Source organism: Macrotis lagotis, chromosome 2 (genome assembly GCF_037893015.1).
Source record: "Macrotis lagotis isolate mMagLag1 chromosome 2, bilby.v1.9.chrom.fasta, whole genome shotgun sequence".
NCBI lineage: Eukaryota > Metazoa > Chordata > Mammalia > Peramelemorphia > Peramelidae > Macrotis > Macrotis lagotis.
This window is the reverse complement of record NC_133659.1, coordinates 200,238,411-200,252,661: the sequence shown is the minus strand read 5'-3', so window position 1 is coordinate 200,252,661 and position 14,251 is coordinate 200,238,411. Positions and strand designations below refer to the sequence as shown.

Below are 14,251 nucleotides of genomic sequence, written 5' to 3'. Positions count from 1 at the left end.
TAAAGAACAGATGCTTCACTTTGTTAAGAGGATATGTCTCCTGATTGATCTCCTGTGTCCTACTGACTGGAAGTTGGATTGATTGGCCACTGAGTAACACAGGGGACAGGAAGCTCTAAGAACTTTGGAAAGGCTCCAGTTTCTCTTGAGAAGAATCCAGCATCAGCTTTTCCTTAGACTTAGTTAAATATTTCTCTACTCTCCCTCCAGTGCAATGGTTACTAGAACTTGAGTGCATGGTGGTGAGAATATTTGTTTGCTTAGGTGAGTCTGAGCCTGGACCTCGAGGGCCTGGCAGATTCTTCTATTTCTTTCTCTCCACTCAGGTAGCTGAACAAACATCCAGAGAAATGGATGTTCCAGACCCAGTTGGTAACTTTGTGGGTCTGAAAGGTCAGCTATGTTGGCAGCCCAGAAGGAGCTCCTTCCTCCAACTACGCAACCACGGGCAACCTCATATCTGGCTTCCAAAAGATTTGGACCCCGTGAGTTCCTTGGACAGAATAGTTCCAAAACAAATGTGAGATATCTGTTCAGAAGTTCCACCAAGATATCTTTATCTCCCAAGAGAATATGATAGGAATGCTTGTTTCATGTTTAATGCCTTGGTTAATAGTGAGTTTATGAGTCTTGTGTGTCTCAAAGCACTTTTTTATGGTGAAGTAAATAAATAACTGTCCTATACCTGACATCTACTTTGTGCACTGAATACATTTTCTAGAAGGGGGACCCTGTGTGATCCATTGCCAGAGAAAGAACAGGTGGAATCTGAATGCAGATTGAAGCATACTTTAAATTTTTTTTAATTTCTTATTTTTGTTTTTGTCTTTGTTTTCTTTTACAACATGACAATAAGAAAAATATAGTTTGTATAATTGCATATGTGCAACTTAAATTATTTGCTTTCTAATTCATGGGCAGGGCAAGGAAGGAAGAAGAGAATTTGCAACTCAAAATTTTTTTTAAGTAGATGTTAAAATTATTTTTTACATATAATTAGGAAAAATAAATATTAAGAGATTAGGAGGGGAACTTACTCATCTCTAAGTTTTGTTTTAAGGATTTGTCTTTTAATTTGAAGAAGGGAGAGGGGAGCTGAGGAGAGAAGACCAGTGAGAGTGTAGAAGCCTGATCATCTCATTATCTCTGTGTCTTTTGGGTCAGGCTCCGCTAGGACAGAGGGAAGAACCTGTTTTAACAAGAGCAAGTCCATCTCCAGGAAGTTAGAGTATATGTTCCATGGGAATACCTCACTATACTACCACCAACATCAAAGAAATATTGCACTGGATTGTCCTAAATTTTAACTTTCCAACTTTTTTTGAACTGGTGTCCTGAACAGCTAAATAGGTCTCTCCTTGAGTCCAGACTTTATGAAAGTACTAACCAAAGTTAGATCTTTGCCAAAGATCTGACCAATGCAGATTGAATTTATTGAATGTTAGAGCTGGAAGGGACCTCAGAACAGAGAGAAAAGATAGTCTAGATAGTCCATTAGATAGATTTCCCCCTCACCAACCCCTCCTCAACTTCCCCTACCTTATAGCAGTGCCGGAGCTTGAGGTCAGAGGCCCAACCCTGGGGACAGGAGCCAGTGAGGCTCGGGGTGGGGTCAGGACCAGGTAGCTCTGGTGTCACTGGAGTACCCAGGTTCTGACGACAGATATACCGAGCCCGGAAGGTAGTGCAGTTCTTCACCTCCCAGAGACCCATGGCACTGCCGGTGGCCAAGGCCACACACCCACCTCGACTATAGCCTGAAAAAGGAAGAGAGAGAAAACACTGGTATCTTTTAGGGTTGCCCATCCCTCCCCTTGGGGAGATCCCTGGCTCCCCAGGGTCTTCTAGGACTGGAGGATAGACAAACATCTTACTGCTGCAATGATGCCACATGTGGGGGAGTCCACCTGGCAAGGGGAAGCAGAGGGGGCTGGCTCTTTGCTACCTCCCTTCCCTTCAGTTCCTAGGGTAGTAAAGAAAGGGCTGGCAGAATAAGGCACAGAGATGGGAGGACAAGAAAGGGAGCTCACCAGGCTGGTCCCGGTTCCAATGGGTATACATGACTTCATCCCCACTAAGCCAGTGAAAGGAGCCTGTTCCATTGATGTCCTGAAGGGCTGTCCAGAAGTATTTACCATCCCAGCTGTAAATGAGGCTGCTGACATAGGCTTGTTCAAATCTGGGTGTTGGGGAGGAAAAAGAGCCCAGAGAGGAAAACAGCAAATAATAGAGACTCCTCTCATCAAACTCAGAGTTCAGGGACCCCTCCCTACTTCTTGAAGTGAAAAAAAGGAGAGGGGCAGCCAGGTGACCCAGTGGATAGAGCACTGGCCCTGGAGTCAGAAGGTCCTGAATTCAAGTCCAGTCTCATACACCTACTAGCTGTGTGACCCTTGACAAATCTTAACCCCAATTGCCTCCAAAAGGAAAAAAAAAAGTAAAATCATAAAAAACAAATAGTTTCTAGGTTGAAGAACTAATGGGATGATGATTCTCCATCTTTCTTTTCTCATCCAATCTGAGAGGAGGGTAAAATACACAAAAACACTTTCTCTATCCTGGACAGTTTCCCTCATGGCTCTTCTTGGATTTAAAGGGGGGATATAGGAGTGGATTGGGATAGGGTGGGGTAAGTGGGAAGGGGCATATATCCAGATTCTCCCTTAAAGTTTCTTCCTGCTCTAAAATCTATGTAAATAATGGAGAAACCAATTACAGGCTCTTGAACTCTCAGCTGTGAACTGGAAGGAACTGGTAGAGAGGTTATTAAAAATAAATGTTTCATCATTTTTTTGTGATCCTATCTATAAAGAAATTCATGCACCTTTCCCAGGACCCAGAAGTCAAACATACCTCTATTTTTTTGTCCACTCAGAAGAAGCCTAGGACTTGGCAGGACTCTGTCCCCATTTAATGAAAGGGGCAACATCTCAGGGGAGCTATGGACAGTAAGGAACTGGACAGCTATCTGGCTTAGTGGGCAGAATGTCTATCCTGGAGTCAGGAAGACTCATCTTTGTGAGTTCAAATCTGGCCTCAGACACTCATTATCTGTATAACCTGGAACAATTCACTTAACCCTGTTTGCCTCCTTTTCCCCAATTGTAAAATAAGCTGGAAAAGGAAATGACAAGTTACTCCAGTATCCTTGCCCAAAAAAGCCCAAAAGGAGTCACAAAGAATCAAACATGACTGAAATGACTGAACAAGGGAGGAAGTACCAAAGTTCTTCCTCCATCTCACTATGCCCCGCACCTGTTGGTGATGGTGACCAAAGTGGCACCTTGGTCCATGCACATCCTACGGGCTTCACTGTAGGTCACATGATCTTCTCCCAGCCAATAACAAGATGGGCTATGCCAGGTCCAACCCTGATCAGAAAGAGGAAAAAGGCAAGAAAGTTGGATCTAAGAAAGTTGCCTTCTATCTGCCCCCTTCCTATGGGGCATAGAGAGTGGACAAGGAAGGAAGGTTAGAGCAGATGGTACCCATTACATCTTCTCCTGGCCTAGGATTCTGTGATGGAGCAGAATAGAAAAAGAAAAATAGAATTCTGAAAATACTCAATGAATAGAACATCATCAGGAGAGACTGTCATGAGATGAATGAGATGGGAGCCAGAGGGCAATCAGTAGGTAATAGTGAGAAACAGAGAAGAGAGAGAATAGAAAGGTGGCACAGTGGATACTCAGGAAGACTCTTCTTCCTGAGTTCAAAACCAGTCTTGGCTAATCTTGTCACTGTGTGACCTTGGGCATGTCATTTAACCTTATTTTCTTCAATTTCCTCATCTGGAAAATGAGCTGGAGAAGAAAATGGCAAACCCTCCAAAATCCCTGCCAAGAAGACTCCAAATGGGCTCACAAACTGTTGAACATGATTGAGCAACAACAACAACAGGAATATTGATTCCTCTCCCCTTGCTATTTCAGGGGTGGCATTGGAGGATGATATTATGGAACTTTGAGAGATTACATGGGACCAGGGCAAGGAGGGAAATCACAAAACTTACAGGTGATCTTTTGTTACATGATGGAGTGGGTGAAAGAAAGGTAGAACCTGATGTTGCAAGGTGCCCTGATTGGGGGTCGGGGGGGGGAGCTATTGGACAAGCTGGGTATCCACTGAGTTCTTCAGGGATGATTAGTAGTTGCCTAGAATCAGAACATTCAGCTCTCCCTTAAATCACTCTGGATGAGAAGAGTTAATGTCTTTACTGCACAGACATGAAAAATGAGTCTATACCCCACAATTCCAGGGTTATTTAGTGGCCAAGATAATATGGTTGTAAGAGTTTTAGCAGGATGACAATTAAATCTCTCCCCTCACCCCTACCCTAGAGTAAACGTAGTAGGACAAGAGGCAAGGGACTAGAAGACTGGGTAGGAGAGACCATGACCAGAGTACTCCCCCTTACTCCTTTGGCCCACTTCCCCTCATTCCTAACACCCCTAACAGGACACTTCTCTGTTCCCCTTCTCACTATCCCAAGTCAGGACCTATTCTTTGTCTGCAACTTTGAGTGAAGAAGAGTTTGGACTGGGGGAGGGATTCTCTCTCTCTCTCTCTCTCTCTCTCTCTCTCTCTCACTCACTCAATGCAAAGAAAAACAGAGTGAGCAGCCAAGCTGGCACTGGGGAGCCAGCTGGGGAGGAATGTGGCCTCTAGTTCCGGCAGATGGAGCCTCCTGTGGCCAAAACTCCACAAAGTTTTCTTTATAAGATCCCAGAGCCTTGGCTGCTGGCTCTCCCTCCCTCCACATCCCTCCCTCACTCCTCCCCCTTTACTGGACCCACCCAAGATGATGGGGGAAGGAGGAGCCTGAGAGAGCAGAGACTGGGGATGGGCAGAAATACTGAAAAGTTCATCTCCTCAGTCTGAACTCAGATGGAAGTGGCAGGACCTTTATGTTTGACCCCAGTGAGAGGGTAGTAACCTCCCTTGATTGTACATCCTTTGCATCTGTCCCCTTCTCCATCCTCTCTGCCTTCTCCCAGTATGGAAGGAAGAGAGGACCTCTATAGAAGTTAAGAGTACCACCCTTCAGTCCTCCTGGAGATAGATACTGGTATCTGCTCTCTGGGAAGAAGGCAGAGAAATGAAGGGAAGCCCATAGTCTTAGGTGATGTACCCTCTGCCCTTCTTACCCTTGCAAATACACATGGCCCCTTGTGCATTAGGGAGCATAATCCAATAAAATAGCACAAGATTCTCTTTCCCCTCCCCCTTTCAATTCCTTTTCTGACCTATGTTCATCCTTAGAGGCTACTTCAGTACCATCCTTACCTTGCGGCATCCATGATCTTCCTCTGGTGTTCCCATGCTAACCTGGCCTGCCTTCTTGCAAATGGATGGCAATGACTGGTTGCAGGGGCTGTCATTCCAGCGTCCCTCCTAGAAGATTGTGGGAGATAGCAAGTGGCTCAGCCCAATCCTCCACACTTCCTCCAAGGTAGGAGGAAATCCCCAAATGATGGTCCATTATTTCCCCATAGCCCCAACCCAGACCCTTCCATACCCCCAAGAGATCCTTAGTTCTAGACTGCTGCTGATTTGCCTATGTATCCCACTGTACTTAAGAGTGGTGTCTGTGTGTGTGTGTGTGTGTGTGTGTGTGTGTGTGTGTGTGTGTGTGTATGTGTGTGTGTGTGCCTTTACAAACTCCTATATCTGAAGGCCATTTCCCTCAGGTCAGTCAGTATTCACAGGACCCACCATACTCTTCTCATTACTTATACAAGAGCCTAGATATAGGCATCAAGAGACCAAGGTCTGATTCTGGCTCTGGCACGTACTATGTGACCTTAGCTCACAATTCTATGAGAGACACATGTCAGAAAGAGATGGGAGAGGTCTCACCGGTCCCCAGATGGTGACGCAGTCTTCTAGGCTGTCTCGGAAGTTGTTGGGTTCAAAAGGGTGCCAGTGGGTGAACTGTACAAGACTCCCATCTGACCATTCAAAGTTCATCTGTAACTTCAGGTCATTCAGACCAATCCATAGCTCTTCCACCTCTGCCCAGGTGGGAAGAAGTGAGACAGAGAAGGAACAGAGGAGCAATGAGAGAAGAGTGAGAGTTGGATGAAGGGGATGGGGAGGGTGGTTAGCCCCTCTCAGGGACTTGTCACCCTGAAAGAGCTTGAAAGTGGCAGAGGCCATATAGGAACCTCATGACCAAGAGTCAAGAGACTTGAATGCTAGTCTTAGCTGGGCCACTGGCTACCTTTTATGACCTTTGGCAAGTTATATTCTCTGTCTGGGTTTCAGTTTCCCTTCTTTAACATGAGAAGGTTTGCCTGAGATTCATCTGTAACATTCTGTGGTTCTTCAAGTCTGTGGTTCTTTCATGGGTTGGACCAGGATGAAGCAGAGTTCACTCTGATCTGGTAACCAGAGCAGGGTTTTGCAATATTTTTTATGTCATGGACTCTTGAGGTAGTTACAGAAATATTTTTAAATACATAAAATAAAGAGAATCATAAAAGAAACCAATTCTATTGAAATATAGTTATTAAAAACAAAATCTATTAGGCATTCCATGAATACTAGATTAAGACTCCCTGTGCTATAAAATCTCCTATATCCCACCCCCCTCCAAGATCCACTTTGCCAAAAGAAGGGAAGGCTGAGTAAAAATGGATCTAGAATGTATATAGTTATCTTGGGGAAATCTAGGTAAGTAGTTGGGTTGATGGGGATAAGGAAGGCAGAGACAGAGATCAAGAAGTATTCAGTAATCTTGGGGGATTCAAGTTAAATGAACTGGAGGATACAGGGGCAAGGATTAGGATGCAAGATGTGTTCAGTAATTCTGGGACATTTGAGATAAACTGGCTGAGGGTGGAGGGAGGAGGGTTGGCCGGCTACTCACCTTGTTTTATCTGCTTGGTGATGAACTCAAGCTCTGCCAGACTGTGGATGCTGAGCAGGTCCCCACCCCCCCTCAGACATGCTTTCTTGGACTCGTGCCAGCTCCGTTTCTCTTGTAACAAACGGTAGCAATGGGATTGGAAGGGTCGCCAACTTGGCTCACATTCGACCTTCACACCAGTCCAGGAGTCTGCAAGGACAGAGGATGGGGATGTACATTAACTTTCCCCATCCCTCTCCAAGAGATGGATTGTCCAATCCTCTCATCACTTAATCAAGAAAACAAAAAAACTATAATTATCCCTGAGGACAGAGACTCTTTTGCTTCTTTTGTATGTCCATCAGACACATAGTAGGTACTTCATGAATATTTATTGGATAAATGAATGAATGAATCTTTAAAGCCAAAGGTGATAAACAGCAGCATACAAAGGAAATAATAACTGTCCCTCAAGCTTAGAATGCACTTCACCCTCCTAAATTCTCTTCAAAACTGTGCTCAAAGAACATCTTCTATGCAAAGCTTTTACTTATCCCCAGAGAGGGTGTCCTATCCTTCATTCTCCCCCCACCAAAAAATTTATTTTGTATGTATTTGTATATAATCTGCATAGAGCAGGGGGTCTTTGCCTTTCTTGTGTCATGGACCGTTTGGCTGTCTGGACCTTAGTGTGCATGAAGGAGAGTAATGTATATAATAAGACTGGAAAGATAGCATAAAGTGGAATTGGGAAGGCCTTCAAATGCTAAACAGAAATTTTCATCTGACCCTAAATAAGAGGAAGTCACTGGGGTTTAATGAGTAAAGGAGTAATACAGTCACACGAGCTACAAGAATCTCTTTGACAGCCATTGTATCAAGTGTCTGAGGCTGGATTTGAACACAGATCCTCCTGATTCCAGGGCCAGTGCTTTATCCACTGTACCATTTAGCTGTTCCTCATATTAGCTTATACTTCTTTTTTTTTTTTTTGATTTTTCAAGGCAATGGGGTTAAGTGGCTTGCCCAAGCCCACATGGCTAGGTAATTTTTAATGTCTGAGGTCGGATTTGAACTCAGGTACTCCTGACTCCAAGGCCAGTGCTCCATCCACTGCTCCATCTAGCCACCCCTAGCTTATACTTCTAAGACATACACAAATGGAAATCCCTCTCCTAATTTTAAGGTCCATTGAAGCTGGGACATTTAAAATTGATTTTAAGAGGTCAGAGCAGGGAGGGAAGAAAAAGGAAGAGAAATTCTAATGAGGCTTGTCATGTTGTGGTGAGACAGAAAGCCTGAGAAAGATAGAAAAATGTAGTCCCAGGTAGAAACAGAGACCACCACCTTGTTTCACCTTCTCTTCAGGCCATCCCACCCCCTAACCCCCAGCAAAGAAAAGAGGCAGCTCATAATTGTACAGGCTGAGGTTTTGGGTGTATTCTACTGACAGAATAATGTTGCAGGATCCAAGAGTTATCATATGTGTTTGGGGCTGTGGAGCTTTTCTGATTGGCCAGTTATGATGTCATCTTTCCACCTTAATCATGCTCCTCCTACACATACACACACACACACACACACACACACACACACACACACACACACACAATCCTAACTGGGCCATTCTTTCCTCCCGATTTCTTTATATTTAGGCCTGTCCGAAGCAAATGGGCAGGGATCAGGGATGTGAGGGACTCAGAGGGAGGCATGTCCCCACTGAAACCAGGACTATAAGACATCTTGACTGAAAAAAGAAAGAGAGAAGGCAGGAAGAAACCAAATGAATAGCAAAGGGTGATAAGAAAGATAGAACATGAAGATCAGGGGATAGGATTTCACAAAATTGCCTTCACTATTTTTCTGGGACAAAATTTAGCAGGGCTGGGGGCTATATATCTAGACGGAGTCAGGGTTCCTTATTTTATTATTGTTCAATCACTTTCAATTATATCCATCTCTATGTGACCTCATTTGGGCTTTTATTGGCAAAGATACCAAACTGGTTTGCCATTTCCTTCTACAGTTCATTCTACAGATAAGGAAACTGAAGTAAGTGACTTGCCCAGGGTCACACAGATAGTAAATGTCTGAAGTTGCATTTGAACTCAGAAAGTTGAGTCTTCCTGACTCCAGGCTAGATGCTCTATCCACTGTCACCTTGCTGTCCCTAGTTTTGACATCAATGGAGTTTCCCCCACCCCAACATCAAGCATCCTAATCCACATTTTAGACAATCCTTAATTCTTAAGAAGTTGGTTTGCTATTTTTTTCTTTTGCTCACAACTATTTGAATCCTGGCTCTGATAGGATGAATCTTGTAACCACAGACAGAAAACTTATTAAATGTCTATGATGTTCCAGACACTGGGGGATACAAAGAAAGGCAAAAGACAGACCCTGATCTCAAGGAAATTGCACTCTAATGGAGAAGACACCATGCAAACAACTATGTACAAACCAGCCATCTACAGGATAAACTGAGGCTAATCAACTTCTTTAAGCCTCAGCTTCCAACTCTGTAACAGCTTATAGAGCTATTGCAAGTAGTGCTCTCCGAAAATATCTAGTCCAACTTCTTCTTGTTACAAATAATGAAAGTAAGACCCAGGGAAGAGAAGGCCTGGTGTAACAGAAGCAGTAAGAGATAGGGGAGGGATTTGAGCCCAGGACTTCACATTCTAGTGCCCATGTCTTTTCACTAAAGGCCAGTTGAAGGAAAGCACTTTCTAAGCTTTAAAGCCTTTATAGAGAAAGGTTCCTGAATGAGATGATGCACATAAAGTTCTTTGAAAACCTCCTCTAGAAATGTGAGCAGAGATGATAAGGATGAAGATGAGGATAAGGATGAGGATGATGATAACTGCAATTCTTAGGTCCCAAATCTTCAGGACACCGGGGCGGGGTGGGGGTGGGGGAATGGAAGAATGGGACAGAGATAAAAGTAAAACTTCTAGGATTCTGAGAAAAGTGGTGATGGTGCCTATATCATGCATAAAGGAAGAATTCTTAAGACCCCACAGAGGAGTAACTTCTACCTTCATGGGGCCAAGGAAGGGTGGCTGCAGAACCCAAGCAAAATATAAGATTTGGAAAGGCATACTGAGAGGATGAAGACTCTTACAAAAGAATGAAGTAGAAAAATACCCAAATATATCTTGGGCCTACACCCAAAAAAGAGTTGGAAAAGAAGAAAGGAAGCTGTTGGTCAGGAGCCCTTTTCCCTATACAGTCTTTGACTAGCCATTAAATTAAAGAGAAAAACCTGAAAGGGGAAGGAGATAAGAGACCACAGGATGAAAATTTCAATCGCTGGAAGGGAATGAGAAGCATTAAATGAGAGGAGAATAGGAAGAGGATCAAGAGTATCAAGATGATGTCCTTGCTGTTTTAGAGAAAGCATTAAGGATTGTTATGATGGGGCACTCATCAGGTCAGAAGAGAGATCATAAGACCTGCAGATTAATGTAGGATTGAAAATCTGTTTTCTAGAAAATGTACTAATTTCTTTGCTTGTATGTGTGTATGGTTTTTTCCCTCTTTTGTTTTCTAGTATGAAAGTTCTTTTGGAAAAATTCCATTGTCGGTTGAACCAAGTTAATAATGGATTTTTCCACCCTTGAGATATGTACAGAATTCTTTTTAATTCATTCTCTCATTAATTTATTCAGTGTTGCCCATAGGGATTGGGTGTGGTGATGTGAGCAAGACAGCCCAAGCTCCAGAGCCCTCAGTAGAAGAGGTACAGTTATACCAAGAGCCCAGGGAAGGCGGTGATAGGGTCAGCTGTGGACACTGGCACATTACCACCTCAGCCATCCCCTGGGAGGTGCCACTGCTGCCCCAGCCCTTTCCTTCTTCTTAAGTCCATGCTCACCAGGCTGTAGTGAGGTCTCCACCGTACTATTGGGTTTTTTCTTACACACATAGGGCAGAGCAATACTGCAATCTCGGTTCTGCCAGCCGCCAGATGACTCTGTCCGGATCACCCCACAGTTCTCCTCACTGGGGTTGTCTGGCTGATCTACAAGAGAGAAAAATAAAAAGAGACAGAGAAGAGATAGGCAGAATGAGAGAGAGAGATGGGGGGGAGGGAAGAAGGGGAAAAGAGAGGACGAGAAGAGGAGAGAGGAAAGAGGAGACAGGGGAGGGGACAGAGGAGGGGAGAAAGGAGAGATAGAGAAAGGGAGGGGAGGAAGAACAGAGAAAAGGAGGAGAGGAATAATAAAGAGGAAAAAAGGGAGAGAGAAAAAGAGAAAAGTATTCCTCAGAAAGGGAAGAGCTCATAACTCAAGCCCTAAATCCAAGAGAGTCTCCCCTTTATACCCTCCTCTCCACCAAGCCCATCACCATCAGACTCCATATCTCCAAGTTAAAAAATAGAAGGAAAAGTGACAGTTCTCCCCAAACCACCTGCTCATGAGTTCTAAAGAGTACAGCTACCAGATGCAGTGCCTTCGGGGCATCTCGTTATCCCTTGAAACCAACCCCATAGAATCTAGAGTGCCAACTGCTCCTCCAGGTTGGTGATAGAAGGACCAGACTTTGCCCCATGGTTGAAGGTTGAGACTAAAAGCATTGATAGGCCTAAGGGTATAATGAACCCCATGTCAAGAAGTATGGATTTAAAGGACCTATATTCAAGACCTGTCTCTGACACTAACTGCTTGACCTTAAACAAGGCACTTCTCATAGTGTTGGTTTCCTCTTTTTTAAAATGAGCATTCAGGATTGAATGACCTATAAAGTCCTGTCTAGCTCTAACTCTATAGGGATATAAACAATTGTTAAATTGTTATCTTCTCAAAATTCATTTGGAATTTGATTTGACCTGTCAGGTACTTTCCTGCTCTAAATCTACAATCCCACTGAGTCAGTCCGTGGAGGAAAGACACGTGGTTCAGGAAGGATGAGCCACTGAGCTTCTTTTAGGAGATTAGAGAAGGCTTGATGGGATGTCCTAGAAATATGGCAAACATCCTGGCAAACAAGGCCCAGATATAAATTAAGTTGGAACAATAGGGGGAAAATTAAATGTCTTACTTGACACTGTAAGGAGAACACTTGCTACATCTCTTCATTAGGGTCTCCCTATCCCAGAACATCACAGGCTGCCAGGTGGGTAAAAGAAGGACCAGGAAGAGAGAGAGATGGGCAAACCCTTCTAAAAGCCAGTTCTCTCTGTTAATCAGTTGCCAATTCTAAGCACTCAGGAAAGGAGTCAGGAGAAGAGTAACCTAAGCAAGTAAATCTCTGTGCTGAAATCGAGGAGACCTGGCTTAAATTATAGTGGAGAAGGATTCTGGGGAGGGAGAGCAAGAGATGGGAAAGGCAGGAGGGGAGGAAGGGATGATCTCTTGCCTTATTTCTTCTTCTCTGACCACAGAACTGAAGCATGGGTTTTAGTTCCTCTCCTTTGATAGCTCTAATAATAGCTAGCTTTTATAAAATAGTTTAAGATTTGCAGAGTACAAAAATTATCTCATTTTATCCTCATAATAATCCTGGTATAATGGATCCTACTAATTTTACAAATGAGGAAACCAAGGCAAACAAAGATTTAGTGATTTGTCCCAGGGTCACACAGTTAAAAAATGTCTGAGGTTGGATTTGAACTTAACTCTTCCTAACTTCAAGTCCAGCTCTCTATCACATTGTCTAATTGCCCATCCATACCAGTATACCCATAGGTTATTGGAAGAGAGAGTAGAGTGGTTTTGAATTACAAGAAAGAAAGAGATGGTACTTTCTCTGGCATTCGGGAGGCTCTACACTCCTGATGGATGTAAAGGTCCTAATCCTTACCGCTCTCCCAATTAAGATATTTGAGGGGAGAGTTGTCAGACCACTGCCAGCCGCCATTGGTGTCCAGGTCATTGAGTCCAATCCAGAGGGTAGAGCTATAGCCAGTGAGTAGCCCTGGGTACAGGGAAATGAAAAGAGAAAAAGAAAGGGGAATGGAGGAAAGAAACAGGAATTAATGTCAACAAAAGTTTCTACTATGTACAAATCCAAAATGCTAAAACCATATGGAAACAGAGAAAAGATTTATCCTTCTGGGTTGGAAACAGTCCCCCTACCCACCCCCAAGAAAAATTCAAGTTCACAAATGGAAGAAAAATTCAAAAGGAATCCCAAACACATTATCACCATTATCATCACCAGATTGTAAATATTATTATTATTTATGTTCATCACAGATTGTTCCAGGCCTATGATTTAATTGGTGTGGGCGACTCCTCCTACCAATGCCCATGGGCATTGTTTTGCATCAATTCTTCAATTTACACTCAAAGAGTTATTGAAGAGAACTAAGAGAACAAGTTATTCACCACCAGCACTATCTATTATATCAGGTTGCCTCTCCACAGTGTTGCTTTTATTACCTAAACTGTCACAGTATTGCTGAATCTTGTCAACATATTGACACATTTCTTTTGTCAAACTGCAATGCAAGTTAGAATTTGAAGCTATATTTTTCCTGATTCTTTTCATTTTTTCTTCTGCTTCTTTCATTGTTTATTTTTATGTGGATTATCAATAAAGTGGGTGAGTCTTTGTGCCAGCAGACTGGTCTTAGATTCAAGAAAACCAGAATCCAGTCTCAGTTCTGACAATTACTGGATTTTGATCCCATCTATCACCCTCTCAGCCTCAAACCATTCACTTTGACTTCTCTATGCAGCTAAAATACCAATATCACAGATCAAATGAGATGACAAAGATAAAGCACTTTGCAAATCTGAAGGCACTATAAAAATACTAGCTTACCATCATTATTAGAAGGATGGAGCAAATCATTTTATAATTTATAATTTCCTTCTACAGTTCATTCAACAGATAAGGAAACTGAAGTAAGCCAAGGTCCAAGTCCAAGTCCTGTCTCTGACACGGTTGTGGGATGCTGGACAAGTTAACCTCTCTAAAACTATAGAAAATGAAGACAAGGCACCAACATACACCAGAAGGTGAAATTTTCCTATACTTCTTGTTGTTCAATCATTTTTCAGCCATGTCAGACTCTTTGTGACTCCATTTGGGGTTTTCTTGTCAGGGATACTGGAATGGTTTTCAATGTCCGTTTCCAGCTCATTTTATAAATGAGGAAACAGGCAACTAGGATTAAGTGCCTTGTCCAGAGTCACATAGCAAATAAGTGTCTGAGGCCAGATAGAGAGAGGAGATTTCCTGATTCCAGGTCTGTCTCACCTAGCTAACCCATTCCCAAACTAGCAGTTTTCAAATTTTTTGATCTTAAGCTCTCTTTAAACTCTTAAAATATTTTTGAGAATCATTTTATTCTCTTAAATTTACTTAAGACCACAAACAACCTTTGTTTATGTGGATTATACATCTATTTTTACCATATTAGAAATGAGAAAAGTTTAATATTATTATAAA

General features: G+C 43.0%; 1 protein-coding gene across 2 annotated transcripts in view; it reads right to left on the bottom strand.

Moving 5' to 3' along the window:
* MRC2 (mannose receptor C-type 2) overlaps positions 1–14,251 on the bottom strand; it is an 87,389-nt gene that overhangs the window by 23,058 nt on the left and 50,080 nt on the right. For both annotated transcript variants that reach the window (XM_074224423.1, XM_074224424.1), the window contains exons 5-12: positions 12,656–12,769; positions 10,728–10,874; positions 6,872–7,060; positions 5,860–6,014; positions 5,287–5,394; positions 3,256–3,371; positions 2,031–2,179; positions 1,540–1,757 (exon numbers count right to left, since the gene is read on the bottom strand). In XM_074224423.1, coding sequence (XP_074080524.1) covers positions 1,540–1,757; positions 2,031–2,179; positions 3,256–3,371; positions 5,287–5,394; positions 5,860–6,014; positions 6,872–7,060; positions 10,728–10,874; positions 12,656–12,769 — 1,196 coding nt within the window. The remainder of the gene's footprint in view (positions 1–1,539; positions 1,758–2,030; positions 2,180–3,255; positions 3,372–5,286; positions 5,395–5,859; positions 6,015–6,871; positions 7,061–10,727; positions 10,875–12,655; positions 12,770–14,251) is intronic.